The sequence below is a fragment of the Psilocybe cubensis genome, chromosome 10, assembly GCF_017499595.1.
Source record: "Psilocybe cubensis strain MGC-MH-2018 chromosome 10, whole genome shotgun sequence".
Lineage (NCBI taxonomy): Eukaryota > Fungi > Basidiomycota > Agaricomycetes > Agaricales > Agrocybaceae > Psilocybe > Psilocybe cubensis.
Window position 1 is genome coordinate 1,371,474 of NC_063008.1, and position 17,683 is coordinate 1,389,156.

Here is a 17,683-nt window from a genome sequence, read left to right on the forward strand (position 1 = left end):
CATTCAGGTTTTCCGGACCAGCCTCTAGTACAAGAACGCTATTGGAAGGCTCTTCTGAGAGACGAGCAGCGACAGTTAATCCGGCGGTCTAATCAGATCATCAAGTGCCGCAGTCAGAAAACGCTCCTCCGTGGCCACAAGTGACCTTACCCCGCCTCCTATCACAATGTAATTGAATGTTTTACGAGCGACATCTTCGAGCTTGACGATGGGCATTGATTCAGATTGACAAGTCAGTGGGCTGAGGAAGCAATGAGCTGTCGAGGACCTTTAAAATGTCACAATCAGCGTTGAGAAGGATATATACTTCCGTTGGACTAGACATTGCCGGTACATTGTGGTAAGCATTCACCTCGGGCTCGGTGATGATTGACAAGTATACAAGCTGGTCGCTCTAAGAGCGCTTCGCCTACTGTAGCGAATCTCATTTTTTATGCAGAGGAATTAGTTGCATGCCTGAGTACTACGCTCGTTGCAGACGCTGCAAAGGAATGAAAATGGAACTGAAACTGCTCACCATTGACCCCCAAAGAAACAAAAATAGGAACAAATTATAGCGAAGGGGATTCCGTCTATGCTGCGGCACACCCCTGTTCAGCATGATATTGTCCCATGCCATTGTCGTCGAGAAAACTGCGTGAGAGTTAAGAATCTAAGATAAGAAGCAAATGTGGTCATGAGTACCTAGATATTTGTGCCCGGGGTACGCAGAATTCGAAGAGTACTGAAAAAACTGTGAGAAACAAGATATACCAGATGATTTGCATTGGCACCACGATCTTTCGAAGTGTGCTAGTTTTATTTCAATGATACTCGGCATGAACTTGATCCAGACGACTGACATGGCGATAGATGGTTGAGGTGACGATTTTTGGCTTTTTTAGCTATTCAAGGATCACGTGACAGGTACAATCAGTCGCGTCGGCGCTCCTTTAATTTGCACTTCTATTTTTGCTCAGGGTGCTCCAGATCAATCATAATGAAGTAGAACAAATTTCGAGGCCTATTAATTTATTACCCTGACTATCGTACTGGCGAGCGACTGTCGTTTTCACTGGTCAAGTTCAGCCTAAGCCCCTGGCTAGGACCCTAACGGTTTTCGGCCCCAACCACTATGCACTATCCCTTGTGAGTTTCCTAAGATAAAATTGATAAGACTGCGTAGAACCTCTGTACTACAGTACCTAAAGCTTAAATAAACTCGGGCACAGTTCAGCTATTACTAGTGCTGTGGCAAAAACGGTATATACCTGTCAACAGCAATACCATCCCGACGTTTGGCCTATATAAGATTTTTTCAGATATGTACCACCGCCCCTCTTTCCAATTAAAACTTGATCAACCAAGAAATCCGATGCATCTCGTCAAAAATGTTGTAACCTTCCTTCCAGAACTCCTCCGGTATTCATTCCTGAACAATCAAATATCAGGTAAGACCGTAAGATTCACTGAATACTAATGCCCCACACAGCTCGGCGCAACACTGACAGAAAGTGAATAAGGCTAGTGGCGTATACATAAGTGAAAGTGCGGCCCGATCGACATTGTGATACTCATCATGATGAATATCTATATTAGTGTACATTGACACTGTACATACTACAGCTTCAACTCCATATAATAGCAATTTAATGGGCGTAATCCGACGTCGGCTCATGGCACACTAGAACTCCCACACGGACAATCCATAAAGCCGTAGTTTGCGTTGGAAGCGATCATGGGCGCGCGCCGCGCTACGAGTTAGTAGGCTGGGCGCTTCAGCTTTCTAAAGGTTTACGCGAGTATAACGGGGTAAATGGTTTACGAGCAAACAGAAGTGGTGAATCGAAGGGATTGACAAAAATCAGACGGTAGTGTTATCAGAACTTGGCATTGACTTTTTTAATCATGATCTCAAGAGGTTTGGAACTTCGAAATCGAGGTGGACATTAGAAGCATTGATTTTACAACTTTCAAGGATCTCAGTAGCAATTTGTAGAAAATTGATACAGCTGATGGTATGGATGATCAACTTAACATCATCAAGTCTGCGTTTGAAATTTATCAGGCGCACCATGATTTACTAGAGCTTTGTGGGATAACAATCCTGAAGGAAACGCCAGATGCCTGAGCTAAGCAGAAAGTGAAAAGTTTATTCATTAATAATAACAAGTAATCCGTCAAAATAATTACATCCATACGTACAACTGCTCTTATGAATTAAAGCAAAGAAGGGGAATACAACGAAAAGCTTTCTTCGACGCTAAATTCGAGAAACAAACCAGTCTCCCAAATATCCGAAGGTAGGATGTGCGTAGATGGGTATCTGTACAAAAAAGTTACGAAAGCGACTACCAATGGAGGCGGTGAGTTGGACATTGGTATCCACTTGGGTTCTTGAAAAGATACAGCTGATGGTAGTCTTCGGCATTCCACCATGGTCCTGCTGGGACAATTTCCGTCACAATTTTCTGGCCTAAATAAAAGATATGATGAGATGGATGCGTTACAGACATGCCACGTGTACAAGATCGACAATTCGGCGGAGGCGGAGGATCCGGGTAAACGGAATCGATGTACCATGGGAGGTGGAAAGAGGAAAAAACCGTTGAGGAGGGCAGAATTGACATACCTTTTGGCGTGAAATGCTTAGCCTGAACTTCTTCCGTGACGCGCTTTGCGACAGCAGCTTGTTCATCAGAGTGCGTGAAGATGGCAGAACGATATTCTATCCCGAATGAACAGCATTAGTTTTGAATATAATTCGACATAGTTGCGGACAAAACTCATTCCGTCAAGCATGACCAATGAGAAGAAATGACTTACGAGACCCAGTGTCGGCGCCTTGACGATTGACTGTCGTAGGATCATGCGTTCGATAGAAAAACTCTGACAAACAGAAACACAATGAAATCAAAAGCGCATAATGATGAAGCCTGCGAACAGAGACATACCAACAAGCTGATCGTATGTCACAATACTTGGGTCGAACTCGATTTTGACAGCCTCTGCATGGTCTGTTGCCCCTCCACAGACAAGCTTGTAACTTGGGTTGGTAACAAGTGGGTTGCCACCTGTGTACCCGACAGTCGTCGACAGAATACCCTTGTTCTGCGAGGGTGGGAAGTGCTTAAGAAATATGTGTTCTACTCCCCAAAAGCACCCTGATGCGAAGGTGGCTATTTGTGGTTGTACAGTTGACGCTTTTGACCAGGACGACGTAAGCCATGGCCCCTGGTGGGTAGATATATAGAAAGGGCACACTTACAAGATGACATGGGGGCACGTAAAGAGTTTAGGTCGACGGCAGTTGAGGTGAAAAGACCTTTAAGTCGTCCCAGCATTGTGATATACCTTCCCAAGTCCAAGGATCGCGCAATTCAGTCGAAGCTATTGAGACACATGGATCAGTCATCACTAAGAAGATGAATCATCGAAACGTGACTTATCCTCCCCGATTCTGATTGGCTATCTAAATTTAGAGGCGCCGCTTAAGGTTAAATATATACCATGAAGGCAGCCTATCAAATGACAATTGCTTTTCAATTTCTATGAGCGACATGGACAGTCTCAACATGATTATCGCTAATAAAACGACTTGATGCAAGCTTCAATGCAAAGAGACAATCTAGCCCACTGTTTAACTCGAAAAATATAATGATTACTCCTATCGTGAAAAGTTCGCAAATTACAGGTCCGCAGAATCAATGGGATGCACCAAGCTCATCTTGACCCGTCCCCTCTGTGTATTCCTGTCTTTTTCTACTTCTATGCGAACCTTTACCTTGTCAAACACGGCGAGGGTTGTCGTGCCCACAGTGATCGTATAATTCTCGGCATCGAATTGCATATCCTTCTTGAACATCACCAAACCCTCAATACCCAACCTAAACATCCACACATATCAGAACCACAGACAAAGATAAAACTTCTCCACTCACTTTGACACAAAGACACCAAGCCCATTCCTGAACGTTCTGATCACGAATGCCTCTTCAATCACCTCGGCTGAATTTTTCTTCTCCCTCTCTCCACGAGCCTTGAGCGCCAATCCAACATAAAATTCCACGCTGGCACGCCCTGCCATCTGTGCCATACGATGTCTGCGATTCACCACGTCCAACACGCGTTCAACGTGTTGCTTTGAGTGTAGCGAGGCATGTAGCGGCGAGTAGCCAATGGCAGCTGACAGTTGACGATGGGCTAATACATCTGTGTCAATTCAAAAGCAGCCATCAGTAACAATCGAACATAGAATAGAGTGAGACAATGCACCTGCATAACGTCGGATTGGACTCGTAAAATGCGTGTAAATTGGGCTTGCGAGACCGTAATGTCCAAAAGTGTCCTTTCCAACACTTCCAGAGCAGAAATATTCTGCAGATAACATACATCTAGTAGCCATGATACGGACCAGGGTGTTGAAGGCTGGTTCATTGATGTCCTAAAAAGGGTCAAGATCGACAGAACAGTGGACGAACGCCGATCAGTCAAAGTCAGTTAACTAATAACTAGGTGGAGCATATGCGCTGATTCCAGGGAGTAGAAAACGTACAACACATTGATCCAGAGACGCAGCAAGTGCACCTGAACTCGAGACATCGAGAGGCATACCCTTTCTCTTCATCAGAATATCTTGAAGCTTCTCGAAGTTAGTTCGTGGAGGTGGCAAATGTCGCCTGAAAACAGCGACGTGATGAATATTGACAAGAGACGCAGAAGAGAAAAATAAAAAAATGCATACCTTAGGACGGCAGTCTGAGGGAACGTTTCTTCTATTTTTTTGGCGACACTAATATTGGCAAGCAACATGAATTCTTCTACAAGGCTGTTTGTTTCTCTGAGTTCTTTTTGCTCAACGTCGATGGGATCCGATGACTCTGAGCTGTCTAGTTGGATTTTGACCTCAGGCGAAGCCAGATTGAGAGCACCCGCCGCCATGCGTTTCGCTTTCAACTTTTGTGCAAGCGAGTTAAGGAGACGAATGCCTTGAGTGAGCTCGTCTTGACGATGGCTTTAAAATAATGAATAAGCGGCCACCCTTGACGCTGTTAAAGGGTGGATACACACGGATCGTCTTTACGAATCTGAGCCTCCTCATAAGTGAATGCAGCCTTCGACGCGATAACAGACTTTGTAAACCTGACGTTCACAATTTCTGCATCAGGCGTCATTTCCTGCACAACGAAAAATTTGTCAAACTTCCTCCATTCACTAAGAAAATAAAAAAGCAGTACCCAGATAGCCGAAAACGCAAGGCGTTCAACAAAAGGTCGTAACGAGCACAAATTTGTCCCAAGAAGTGATGGCAACATGTCAATCCTCTTATCTACAAGATAAACAGTTGTTCCTCTTGACGCAGCCTCGCTGTCCATGGGAGTGTCAGCATGCACGAAATGCGATACATCCGCGATATCTGGTAATTGATATAGTCAGTGTCAGTATTTGGGTGAGGATGTAATATGGTTCAAACACGCACGGACACCAGCTTCGATATTCCCGTTTGGCAACGGTCTGGCGTGCAAGGCATCGTCAATGTCCTGACAGTCTGTGACCAACAAAGTATCAGCAATTATCAAGACAATGAAAGAATACTTAAAGACATACTCGGAGGATCAATACTGCAGATAATTAAATCTCTGAAGTCTTCTCTGTCCCTCCACTCTGGGCTAGAATCGCTTTTAGGAGGAACCACCCATTGGTCTCCTAATTCTGGTAAGCAATCCAAAATTGCCTTTCCGAAAGGCCGGTACGGCACTTCGAATTCCAGCAACAGGCTCTCTTGTTCGGCTTCCTTGCTTTCAACTTTTCCCAACGAACGTACAAAGTGACCCTCAGGATATCGTGAAGTGACGTCCCAACGGTCGATTGTAACTAGAATTTTTTGCCCAATCAACGAGGGTGCTTGACGGGTACGTAGGCGGATGCGCGGAAGAAGACGAGAGACAGGGGTGGCGAAGACGGTTTGTTGAGACAAAGAGGTTGCATTGGAAGATGTTAGAGAGGTACTGTCGATGTGGCACACATAACTGCGCATATATGCAATTAGAGTTAATGAATTTATGAATATGAAAAGAGTTCGACATACGCTCGCCAGTTTCGCTTGATAATGCCCACGATCCGTCCTGTCGGTTGCTTATCGTGGCCTCTGATTTCTGTGGTCTCGACAAATTTGGATTCCTTTACGAGAACTTCATGGTCTTCAACATCCCCTTCGTCAGCCGAATCTTCTGCATCATCATTTTTTAGAGTTGCTGTAGCCCTTGAATCAGTATACAATTTGCTAGTAGATCAGAAACATACGTACAGTCTTGATCCACTACCTCATCCCCCGGAGCCTTCCATTCTTTCTCCTCGAAAACCTCCACAACTACGATATCTCCGTCGACTGCTCTGTTCATATTTTCTCGACCAACAAGCAATACTGGTTTGGTGAATGCAGGAACATGCACGCTGCCTTCCAAATAATTATATTGATTTGCATTGAAATGCCCTTGATGCAGCTCTCCTGCTTTGACCCCTGCCAATAATGTGGATGTCGGAAGATACTGAAATCCAATGAGTATATACTCGACGAGTTAATATGAACGAAGGATACCTCCGGATACAAGGATTGGCGACCTGCCACAGCTTTCGTTGGCTCAATTTCGCTTGAACCTTCTGCGGACAGAAGATCCAATAATTGCGTTGAATTTTTCATGCTTTGAACATATTTTCGCACTATATACACCGCATTAGATCCACACACAACGAGAAAAGAGTATCAAGTCACCTGAAGAAGCAGGAATTCCAGCTTTCTCCGCCTTCTGTCGATTGTCTGAATCTTCTGTCATCAATACTACAGTCGGTATTTGAGGAGTAGGTTGGCCCCGAATAGGCGGTCGACTAAGCTTGATGTGTTCATTATACCATGCAGTGGCTTTTCGGATACCTGATTGTATTGCTTAGGAACATAAAAAAGGCATTCAAATTTGAAAGTCTAACCTCGGTCATTTCTGTCGTTCGGTGTTTCGCCTTCTTCTCTGATGATTGCTGTTTCGCTAGAGGTGTGTCAACATCATCTCCAACCATCGAGCGTGCATGACATACGATCGATATTCATTGTAAAAGATCCAAATTTTCTTGTCATCCGCTTTTGTTAGAGCCTTGAGACGGTTATACAATGGCAGAGAACGATGTCGGACTTCCTCGAGCACAGTTTGTAACAGGATAATGGGTGGATTAAAAAGAGGAGATTCGACGAGGTCCATCTACAGAAGCTAGTCATTAAACATTGGCATATACCCCATATACCTTGCACGAGGCAGCAGTAAATAATGAAGCGTACCTGTGATAGGAACACATTCGTATCCGGCAAAATGAAATGACCATTGGGAAATGCTGGGTGGTTTTTATCGCCAGAGGCAGGAAGGACACCTTGGTCGCATTCGCGACATCCTTCAATTCCGCATGCTACGTCATCTCGTAGATATCGTTCGCGGAGGACTGTAGGATTCGTCAACGAAGTCCTGATATGTGATAGATCTAAATTATAATGCTTCACCTTTAATGACTTTTCCGCGTGCGGTTTTCTTGAAAAACTTCCGCTGTGTAACCACAGCTTCAGACCTTGGTCTCTTCAACACCTTGATTTCGACCATCGACGCACAATGTCACAAACGAGGACAGAAGCGCAGCACGATAAACGAGAGAGACAATGGAAGTCGAGTTTTGAGATTTGCCACAACCTGATAGGGCGTTCCGAATGCGGAAGTTATTTGTTAAAAATCGAGGATGACGGTGTTCAATCACAATATCAACATACCCCTTGGCATTTGACCAACATCTACATCGCTGAAGCACGCAATTTCCCCAGTCAGAAATTTGCTACACATACGCGCCGAAGCCTACTATAGTCTTTCTAAAACCTTATCTTATACATGAATATTGCTCCGGTACTACCCAGGGGAAGGGGACTCGGACGTTCCAAAACTCTGTCAACCGGCCTCCGCGTTACTATTTACACTATACAGTTGCCTATACCTTTAACTTTTTTCGACACACGAACGAACCCATTAGCTTTTGCTACGCTAATCACAATCAACTCGCACACTCGGACCTGCGCCAGTATTCGTCAACCCTGGAGAACAATACAAGCCAGTCAGTACCCATTCCTCCAATATAGGCTGCCCGCACATTAGCGTCTATTGGTTGGTGCAAAACTCTGCTAAGCTCTCTTCAACGTCAACAACTGTCAACCAGAATGCCGTTTTAGTGGAATGGGTTGCTGCCTTCCACTTGAGTCGCAAAAACCAACTTGTGTTCGCTACTAGCTATTAAAGCTTAGTTTGTCTAGAAGACTGGATTTCCTTACATATAGGTCAAAGACCCTTGGCGAATATCACGATTTAACGGTAACAATGACTACCTCCCATTCGACCAACCATGTTGTTTTGAATCCGAATCTTTACTTGAATTTTTTATCGCCAAAAGTGGCGCAACAGTTTGAATACTCTCGAGACCTATATCTTTCTACATTGGGGGTACGTAAGAGTTGGACGATAGTGGCATTGTTGGATAATATCGAATAGCAAACAGGCGCTTCTCTGGGACATGTTAGTGACGCTGCCTGACGACATTGTACTTTTAAGGTCTGGGTTGTGTCCCGCCATGTGCGCATACATTGTTTCACGGTACGACTACATATTCCATTCCATTATCTTCCAGGATAATTTTTTTCCAGGGCTTCTACTTTAACCTATGTGCTTCTGTCGGTCGTGATAAAGAGTTGGTATTATTGTCTCACTCCCAATACGCAAACCCCGTACGTCCTCTGAAAACCGCATTTATTCAGCTCACGATGTTTGGCACTGCAAAGCCATTGAATATGGTAATACCATTTTCTGGGTTCTGGGTTCAGGATCAACATCCTTTCTCTTCTTTCAGAGAGTAAAATCCGTGTACGCAGACAAGAAGCTGATACGTTGGATTTTTATCCTTTTCTTCCTGGCGGATGTTGGCCTATCTTGCCTAGTACCCATTGGCTTTCACCTAGAGAGATTGGCAAATACCGGCTACTGCGTAAGCACAGTTGAAGCATTCTCCGCAGTCCCCACGTTTTCTCGCCTGGCCTTCGATCTTTGTGTATTTTTGGCAATCGCATTCCGCGTTGTGACAATGCAAGGCCTCTCCGGAGAGCAGGTGCAATGGAGAGCGATATTTTCTCAACAATATTCTAGTCGAATGATACGAGCGGCATTGCGAAGTGGGCAACAGTATTATTTGTGGGTGTTATGTGCCATTATGATCTTTCAGACTTTGATTAGAAACCTAGGATGTGTGTATGCGCTGATATACTTGTCGCAGGCCTTGTATTGACGCCGACGGTTCCTCAAACGTACCGAACTATGTTTATGGTTCCCAACCTAGCTTTGTACTCTTCTATGGCATGTCGAGTCTTTCGGAACCTTAAAATTACGGGTGATAAAGTTGACCATGCGATGTCCGACCTTTTATTCAAGAACTTTGGTCCTGTGGAATTCCCAAATCGCAGCAACAGACCCTCGGCATCAATGAGCGCATATATAGCCTCTCCTACCAGTACTCTGCACCTGCCACCTCCTGACGTCCGCGTCCGCTCTGTCAGCACCACTTCGCTTCGCCCACGAGATGGTGAGGTGGAGCGGTACTCAATTCTCAAAGTCAAGCCCGCCTCTAGATCGGCGGTAATATCGAGACCAGAACGCAATCCATAAACTTAGAGCAAACTAAGTTCAATCTTAGTAGGCAGCTTTGGCATGATAGGTAATAATTTATCTACTCTTTCAGCAATCCAGAAGAATCATTAATATTTCATTCCGACTAGGAGGCAGATAATGGCGCATACAAATCGACTAATTCTTTTGAATACCTGGTCAAGGAGCATTCGTGATCCACGATGTAGAAATAAAGTTTCAACTTGAACATTATAATAATTTGGACACACTTTGTGGCTAAATGTGTCGATGAATGAGTCCTGAATTCTAGAATTCATGTCCGTCTCTCGAGTAACAAAATGTGTGATAAGTGATACTGTTCAGTGTCAATATCGAGTCAGTGTGCACCTTTTGCTCTGGCACCGTTGCAAAACCTCAACCTTAACATAACGTAATAACCGGTTTCAATGATATTCTGGTTTGAATACTCAGTTCCGAACTATCCGAAGGATAGCCAAATTTTAGACAAGTTGTGGAGTCTACAGCAGTACTACTACTACGACTAGTAATCAATTCAGAGTCATCAGTACAACAGCATCTAATCTGATAACTGCGGTGGATATCCATAGCCGGACTGCGCCCATTCAAGAACTGGTGAACTCAATGGAACATCAAATTGCGTGGTGCATGTTCAATTATTATCAATAAGTTGGCGAGTGCCCGAAGTTCGACATTCAACGTTCAACGTTCAAACCTTATGCTGAATGATGATATAAGTACATCACATTTGAAGGTATCTCGGATATCCTGAACTCAGTTCTAACGGTTTCACTGCGTCAGTTTTTTTTTTCAAACGATCATAATAAAGAGGCCAACCAGCAAACATGCCTTTCTACAAATCCACAACTACAATCGAGGACTGGGCTCGTTCTGAGAAGTTCCATGATTCTTTCCTCCTCTCCAAAGACTACATTCTCGACGCTGTTGCTAACCACAGCGCCAGTCTCGGACTTCCAGACGTAGCTGTTTCCGAGTCCCAGGGCAAATTCCTGAATCTTCTCGCCCGGAGTATTGGTGCAAAGCGTATTCTTGAAATAGGAACTCTCGCAGGGTATGGCTCTCCTCATCATCCAAAGAGTTTCGTGAATTTAATCTATTTCGTAGATTCTCTGCAATCCAATTCGCCCGTGCCGTTCCGGATGATGGTAATGTTACCACACTCGAGTTAGATCCTCTCCATGCCAAAGTAAAGCCTTTTCTTCCTATTTGAAAAGTTCTTTTGATACATATCTTCGTTAGGTCGCCTCAGAGAATTTTGAAAGAGCAGGCGTAGCCAAGAAAATCACCCTGTTAGTTGGACGCGCAGCAGACTCATTGGTCGCATTGGATCCCGAGAAATTGTTCGATCTGGTTTTCATTGACGCCGATAAGTTGTCCAACGTCATATACTATACTGAAGCCAAACGCCTCCTTCGATCTGGGGGTATCATAGTCAGTATTTAGACTTCATTCATCCCGTACAATTAAACTCACCATCATCTTTCTCAGATCGTCGACAACGCAGTGTATGACGGAAAAGTTGCAGATCTTGAGTTCAATGACGACTGGGCGTTAGGTGTTCGTGAACTTCTTGCAGTGATGAAAGATGACAAGGAGGTAGAAGCCGTTACTATCCCAACTGTTGGAGCGAGAGGATTCGATGGTTTTATATACGCGATTCGGAAGTAGATGAAGAATCCAGGCCATTAGATTTTTGTACTTATGTAAAAATAAGCAAAGGTTGAAGCGCTCGTTACACGACAGATGGTTCCAAAAGAGCGAAAGGTGATTGAGGAGGCATCTGAGAAAAAAGACCCTTGGCACAGTGAAATATTGCCTATCTAAAAATAAACACCCTATTGACGAGAGCCTGGATGGAGCGTTCGATGAATCAGCTGAATCATATCTACGACTCAGTTTCGCACCTCTTGCACAAATAAATATCAGCATGCTTGGCCTCGACAAACTTACTCCAAACATCCGTCGCGTCAATCTCGCCTTCTGAAGAGTCAATATATGCCTCGGCACGCAACCCTTACTATACCTCTTGGTAAATGCAGACGTTTTATGACAGCGCGGCGCCACCATCCTACATTCGACATCCAAATGGAATGGAAATGAAAGAAATGGTCACTTTTCTGGATCAAGACCTATATGCTAGCGGATATGCATACGAGCCATATGAGCTGGCAACAAACTATACACGTAACCGGAAAATATTTGAACGTTTCCGAGCCCTAGAAATGAACCAATTTGCGCCTCGAGGCACGGTGTACGCAAGAGCTGCCGATGTCAGTAACAGATATCAATCTGAGCGTATGTTTACAGGTCTTGCATCTTCTGTACTTCACTCATTTACCGACCATAAGTTTATGGGCGATGTGCCAGGGGAGAACATGAACAATCTACGAAATATGGACTCTGTGGGGTCTTATCAGCAATCGTGAGCCATATCACGCGAATTCATATTCATGCAAGAGCACTTACTTTTGTACGCCCAGTTCCTCTTTCCAATTGGGCTACTTTGTTTGTTGTAAGCTCCTATACCGATCTCGTTGATAGAAAGCCTCTTATTGACGCTTTTCCAAAAGAAAAGATAAACATAACTTCTGCAAACGTTGCGGACAGCCATTATAACCTCATCGTCAGAAAGATCTGTTGTGTATGGCACTCAGCTACTAGTTGGTGGTTTCTCGGTCCCTAGTCCAGTTCGTTTTTCTCTTGCTAAATTGCGGGCTTACGTCAAATTCAACAGTTTGAAGTTTACGAGTTAGGACAGTGTATCAACCTACGGATAGGTCGGCATATGTGAGCTACCTTAGTCGCATGTGCTATAATGGCTAGGAGATGTAAATCCTTGAGCGGGAGGCACAGCATGCATAAAATTGCCGCTTACAGTTGTCATTATTGCATGCCCCTGGCCGCTTGTAGGATTTCCTTTCTGTTGGCAGGAGCAATATCAAACCGAAATCACTCACAGTTACTCATCGCCGCGTCCCGACATATGCCCTCCATGCATATCACAGTCAACAATGGCCGAAGTGTAGTCTCTGCCACAGCTTGTAGAAGTTCAACGCTATTTCTGCGTGTCATAGGAAAGAACACAAAGGAAGACACCTCAATCATTCGATACGCGATTGTTCATTATAGAGGGTGATGAGGGGTTCAGAAAAAGAGTCCTCGTCCATTTATTTAGGGTTGTGCAGGGTATGTAGTCGATGATCTCCGCATTGAGAGTGTGGTTCATAGCCACCGGGACTTTGCATCCATGCAGAAAATAATTCCCAGAAGGCATACTTGTTTATCCAAGCTGGCCATAGTATGCCATGTTCATGTGTTCCAGTGGCTCTAAATACTGTATAATTATCCCCTGGGTGTACGAAATAGCGAAGAGGCAATTACGAATGTTGGGTGTCGGTGGCAAGTTGGTGGCGGGGCAGTAACAAGCACGGACAATCAAAACAGGATTGATCGTGAGTCGTGACTGTATAGACCTCACCACTAGCACCCATCATATCCACCTACCTCAACATCCATGAGCATACGTGCGCCTCGCAAGGGTGAAAACTATGAGCTCAGTGTCGACTTGAACAGCGAGTATCGCGAAAAGCGCAAGGATGCCATCAAACGCACCATCGCCTCTATGACTGTAGGAAAAGGTGCGACACTAAGATCTGCATTGTGTAATATCGGCAATAATCCTTTTCTAAGATGTCAGCGGACTCTTTCCTGATGTTCTTAAGAACATGCAAACAGACGATCTCGAGCAGAAGAAGCTTGTCTATCTGTACTTGATGAACTACGCGAAGACTCAACCAGAGCTCGTCATTTTGGCAGTCAATACCTTCGTCAAGGATACGGACGACCCCAATCCCCTTGTGAGGGCGTTAGCGATCCGGACGATGGGTTGTTTACGCGCGGAAAAGATAATCGACTACCTATGCGACCCTCTACAAAAATGTCTACGGGACGAGAACCCCTACGTTCGCAAAACTGCGGCTCTCTGCGTGGCAAAACTTTACGATCTTAAACCGGAGTTGGTGATCGATAATGGCTTCTTAGAACAGTTGCATGAGATGATTGCAGACAGTAATCCTATGGTGAGTCTACTTGACTTCCAGCAGTAAATCCTTTCTTGTCTAAGCATCCGCAAAGGTCGTCGCAAATACCGTCGCGGCGTTGACAGATATCCACATTGCCGCCACTTCACAGCCCGGGACATCGTCTTCTGATCCTGGAGTCTTTGTCATTACGACCTCCATTCTCAACAAGCTCTTGATCGCCCTGAACGAGTGTTCTGAATGGGGCCGTGTAGCTATCCTAAATGCTTTGGCTCGATATGTTGCGCAGGATGAGAAGGAGAGTGAACATATCTGTGAACGAGTCGTGCCACAGTTCCAACATGTAAACGGGAGTGTTGTCCTTGCCGCCGTCAAGGTATGTACTTCATGCAATACATTCAATTCAGTGAACTCAGAACTTATAGGTTATCATGATTCACATGCGTGGTGTACGCCGAGAAGAACTCACGAAACAACTTGTCCGCAAAATGGCACCACCATTAGTCACATTGCTATCATCTCCCCCAGAAGTCCAGTGGGTCGCATTGAGAAACATTAATCTGCTTCTCCAGAAGCGGCCTGATGTCTTATCAAATGAAATGCGTGTCTTTTTCTGCAAATACAACGACCCCCTATACGTGAAAGTTGAAAAGTTGGATATCATGGTTCGATTAGCCTCAGAAAATAACGTCGATGCACTACTAAGTGAACTGAAGGAGTATGCGTCGTTGTTTCTTCGATACTGTGTAAAATCTGATAGTGATGGTATAGGTATTCTTCGGAAGTGGATGTTGACTTCGTACGGAAAAGCATCAAAGCCATTGGTCAAACAGCTATCAAAATCGAATCTGCGGCAGAGCGATGTGTAAATGTCCTGCTGGACTTGATATCAACACGTGTCAGTTACGTTGTGCAAGAAGCTGTTGTGGTCATGAAGGTATTTTGACTAGTCGCCTTTCTGGAAAGAAAATTTCATGACATCTTTTATCAGGATATTTTCCGAAAGTATCCATCAACATACGAGGGGATCATCCCAGTTCTTTGCTCAAATCTTGATGAGCTCGATGAACCAGAGGCTAAAGCATCTCTCATCTGGATTATCGGAGAATACGCGAATACAATTGACAACGCTGATGAATTGCTCGGAATATTTGTTGATAGTTTCACTGAGGAAGCATATCCAGTACGTGAATCGCGCAACTTTGACATTGGTGTCTAACTGAACAAATTAGGTGCAACTACAAACGCTAACAGCAGTAGTTAAGTTATTCTTGAAGAAACCGGACTCGTCACAGGGCATTGTTCAGAAGGTCCTAAATACAGCAACGAAAGATTGTGACTCCCCTGATGTCCGCGATCGTGCATATATTTATTGGCGTCTGCTCTCCATGGACCCTGCCGCTGCGAAGGTACATTCGTCGCTTTCTTCAAACATTAGAAATTGTATAGCTGACTTTTTTTCGTTCTTTTGGTAAGGCTGTTGTCCTTGCTCATCGTCCACCCATCTCGATCCCTCGGACAACTGTGGCGCCAGCACTCCTGGAAGAGCTTCTTGGAGAAGTTGGCAGTCTGGCTAGTGTCTATCATAAACCTGCTGAAACCTTCATTGGAAAAGGAAGAGTCGGGGCGGACTCCGTGCGCAAAGGTGGAGAGTAAGTGGAGAGTGACATTTTAGCAAATAAAAATGCTGATCAGTGTAAAGTAGACTCTCCGAGGATCAATTCTCCACGCAAAAGGCGTTACAAACCGTTGTTGCTGGTCAACAGGCGGAGAACCTGCTGTAAGATTGTATTTTATGCTTAGTCTTCTTGTTTTGAACATTTATTTGTTTGTTATCAGTGACTTCGACGATGGACCTGGGCTCGAAGGCCAGCCGTCAGGGTTGGCAGCTACCGAAGTACTTTCCAACACACCTGCCGCTGCCAATCTGCTCGCCGGTACATCAAGCAATCCCCTGGATGACTTGGTTTCAATATTTGGTGGAGGAGGGTCTGGAGGACTATCTTTGGCACCCTCTACCTTTGGCGGTGGTGGATTCGGTATGCCAATAACACCCGCTCCTGTTACTCCTGCTTCTGGATACCCGGCCTCCAAGCCTAATGTACAATCACCACCCCAGCAACAGGACGACCTTCTAGGGTTGTTCTGACCCATTTGTGCTTTCACATCTCCTGGTGTTTCAGGGGTTTGGTTCCAATACTTCGCCTTCTCTTGCATACTTACTGTTTGTGCCCTTCTATTACATCATTTTGCTATTTTTCTCTTTATTCGGGTTCAATTTCTAATGAATTTAGAACCTGATCTCAGCACTCTTTTCTTGTATGGAGATCAGCAGTGAAAGGCCCCTATGAGCATTGTTGAGTAATCGAATGGTGAAATTGATCACAACTGCGTACATAGCTCATTCGTCGGGCGCCAAAACGCAGTTACGTAATTATCTTGTCCAATGGCACAGAGCTCATGATATACTTAATCATCAAGGATCGTGGATATTTCGAAATGTATCTGGCAGACTTTTTACTAAACCATAAACCTGGACGGATTTAGATGGACCCAAGTTTCAGGCATGCTCTCCGCCATTCACCGTTTTTCCCGCACTTCTGGATTTACTAGCCAGTCACTTTGCAATTTCAACTTTAAATGGATGGCAGGGATTGCTGGTTGTGTTCGCTGAACATATATTCTGTTGAAAATTGGTAATCTCGGTCCATGGATGACTGTATAAGAGCAGGAAAACTACGTAAATCTTGTCCAAATATTCTTAAATGGCTTCAACTACCGACGCGCAGCGCAAAGAATGGGCGCAAGTTTACGAGGTAACTCTAGCTTATACCTGACCCAACATCAGCTTCTCATCGGCTCTGACCCCATCCTATGTATAATCACCGACCTCGATGCCCGATATCTTTACAATATACATATCACAGTTTCACATCCAATCCTCAAGGCCTCAAGTCTCATGACATGTTGTCGCCTGACATATCGGCGGTCCTTGGAGACAATAATACATCGAGTGATGAACCCGCACCTTACATACAGTTCCATTTCAATGGTATGGTTCTCAGATGGAGATAGCATACTCAGAAAAGAAGTTGGATACTTCCAACAGGAGCTCCAGAGGAAATGTTCCGCAATGACACGGCTGACTGAAAAATTACTGCTATTTTGGAATGGAATCACGGTTCGGAATTTAGTGACCATTGCTTATGCAAATCCTGGATAGATTGAATAGTGTAAAGGTTCTTTAATAAGGTAATGTAGAGTTCGGTAGATTCACCGTCCGTATGACATTGGGTAATGGGCAGTCGTCACTCCATGTAGCATTGAACGGATTGCCATATGGGAAAAAATGTAGACCTACCCTACATACTAGTACAATTCAGTAGCCGAATTGTAATAAAATTGACCGTGATGAAAACTCTCAAAAATAAACTTTCTGTTCACTCCTCTCATGAATGGGGTTGAAATCAGTCGCATTTGATTGCACCTCGAGAGCTTTACTAATCTTTATAGCTGTCTGCTCTAGGCTTGGAGTCGATTTCATTTCGACGGTCGACTGTAAATGATCGCCATTCTCCGATTTAAACTTAAACTTCTGGAACAATCAGCTAAGCTTGACTTGCTTGTCTTACCAGTATATACCGTCGTCTGATTTTACTTGCTGTGTATCAACAGATCCATGTGCGGCGCCTGCTGATATTGTTGATAGACTTATCATCTTAGCGCCTCCTAGCAAAGATTTCGTCATTACTGCGCAGCAAATCGGCGATGGCCAAATAACTTCATGCTGAGTATGAGCGTCCGTGTTTGGCTGTAACATTATTATTATTGTAGGGATTATCTACGTTATACAGATTGCGGTCGTTGATATAATTATTTCTTTCCTACAAGTCGGCTAGTTTAGAACGACGCCACATCATGTTGCAACAG

General features: G+C 44.4%; 5 protein-coding genes across 5 annotated transcripts in view; 2 read left to right on the plus strand and 3 right to left on the minus strand.

Moving 5' to 3' along the window:
• JR316_0010709 (GMC oxidoreductase family protein Mala s 12) overlaps nucleotides 1-216 on the minus strand; it is a gene marked incomplete at both ends in the record, with an annotated part of 2,839 nt that extends 2,623 nt beyond the window's left edge. The window contains 2 exons of the mRNA XM_047896374.1: nucleotides 32-88; nucleotides 151-216. Coding sequence (XP_047744419.1) covers nucleotides 32-88; nucleotides 151-216 — 123 coding nt within the window. The remainder of the gene's footprint in view (nucleotides 1-31; nucleotides 89-150) is intronic.
• Nucleotides 217-2,330: 2,114 nt separating this feature from the next.
• JR316_0010710 (putative peptide methionine sulfoxide reductase) lies at nucleotides 2,331-3,323 on the minus strand (the record flags this gene model as incomplete). The annotated part of the gene is made up of 6 exons (XM_047896375.1): nucleotides 2,331-2,455; nucleotides 2,612-2,707; nucleotides 2,806-2,868; nucleotides 2,934-3,108; nucleotides 3,143-3,213; nucleotides 3,248-3,323. 6 exons carry the CDS (start codon nucleotides 3,321-3,323, stop codon nucleotides 2,331-2,333), a joined length of 606 nt encoding a protein of 201 aa, XP_047744420.1.
• A 344-nt stretch (nucleotides 3,324-3,667) lies between these two features.
• On the minus strand, nucleotides 3,668-7,619 carry JR316_0010711 (Exosome complex exonuclease dis3; the record flags this gene model as incomplete). The annotated part of the gene is made up of 17 exons (XM_047896376.1): nucleotides 3,668-3,866; nucleotides 3,921-4,191; nucleotides 4,255-4,423; nucleotides 4,535-4,658; nucleotides 4,724-4,993; nucleotides 5,050-5,156; nucleotides 5,217-5,395; nucleotides 5,459-5,527; nucleotides 5,587-6,008; nucleotides 6,068-6,233; nucleotides 6,287-6,527; nucleotides 6,578-6,699; nucleotides 6,752-6,910; nucleotides 6,964-7,019; nucleotides 7,069-7,229; nucleotides 7,307-7,464; nucleotides 7,523-7,619. The coding sequence occupies 17 exons, from the start codon at nucleotides 7,617-7,619 to the stop codon at nucleotides 3,668-3,670; spliced, it is 2,970 nt and encodes a 989-aa protein (XP_047744421.1).
• A 2,918-nt stretch (nucleotides 7,620-10,537) lies between these two features.
• On the plus strand, nucleotides 10,538-11,381 carry JR316_0010712 (Catechol O-methyltransferase; the record flags this gene model as incomplete). Its single annotated transcript, XM_047896377.1, has 4 exons — nucleotides 10,538-10,764; nucleotides 10,818-10,899; nucleotides 10,953-11,144; nucleotides 11,202-11,381. 4 exons carry the CDS (start codon nucleotides 10,538-10,540, stop codon nucleotides 11,379-11,381), a joined length of 681 nt encoding a protein of 226 aa, XP_047744422.1.
• Nucleotides 11,382-13,227: 1,846 nt separating this feature from the next.
• Nucleotides 13,228-15,902, plus strand: JR316_0010713 (AP-1 complex subunit beta-1; the record flags this gene model as incomplete). The annotated part of the gene is made up of 10 exons (XM_047896378.1): nucleotides 13,228-13,351; nucleotides 13,404-13,792; nucleotides 13,848-14,129; nucleotides 14,179-14,471; nucleotides 14,525-14,690; nucleotides 14,745-14,936; nucleotides 14,986-15,162; nucleotides 15,230-15,405; nucleotides 15,459-15,533; nucleotides 15,593-15,902. 10 exons carry the CDS (start codon nucleotides 13,228-13,230, stop codon nucleotides 15,900-15,902), a joined length of 2,184 nt encoding a protein of 727 aa, XP_047744423.1.
• Nucleotides 15,903-17,683: the final 1,781 nt, after the last annotated feature.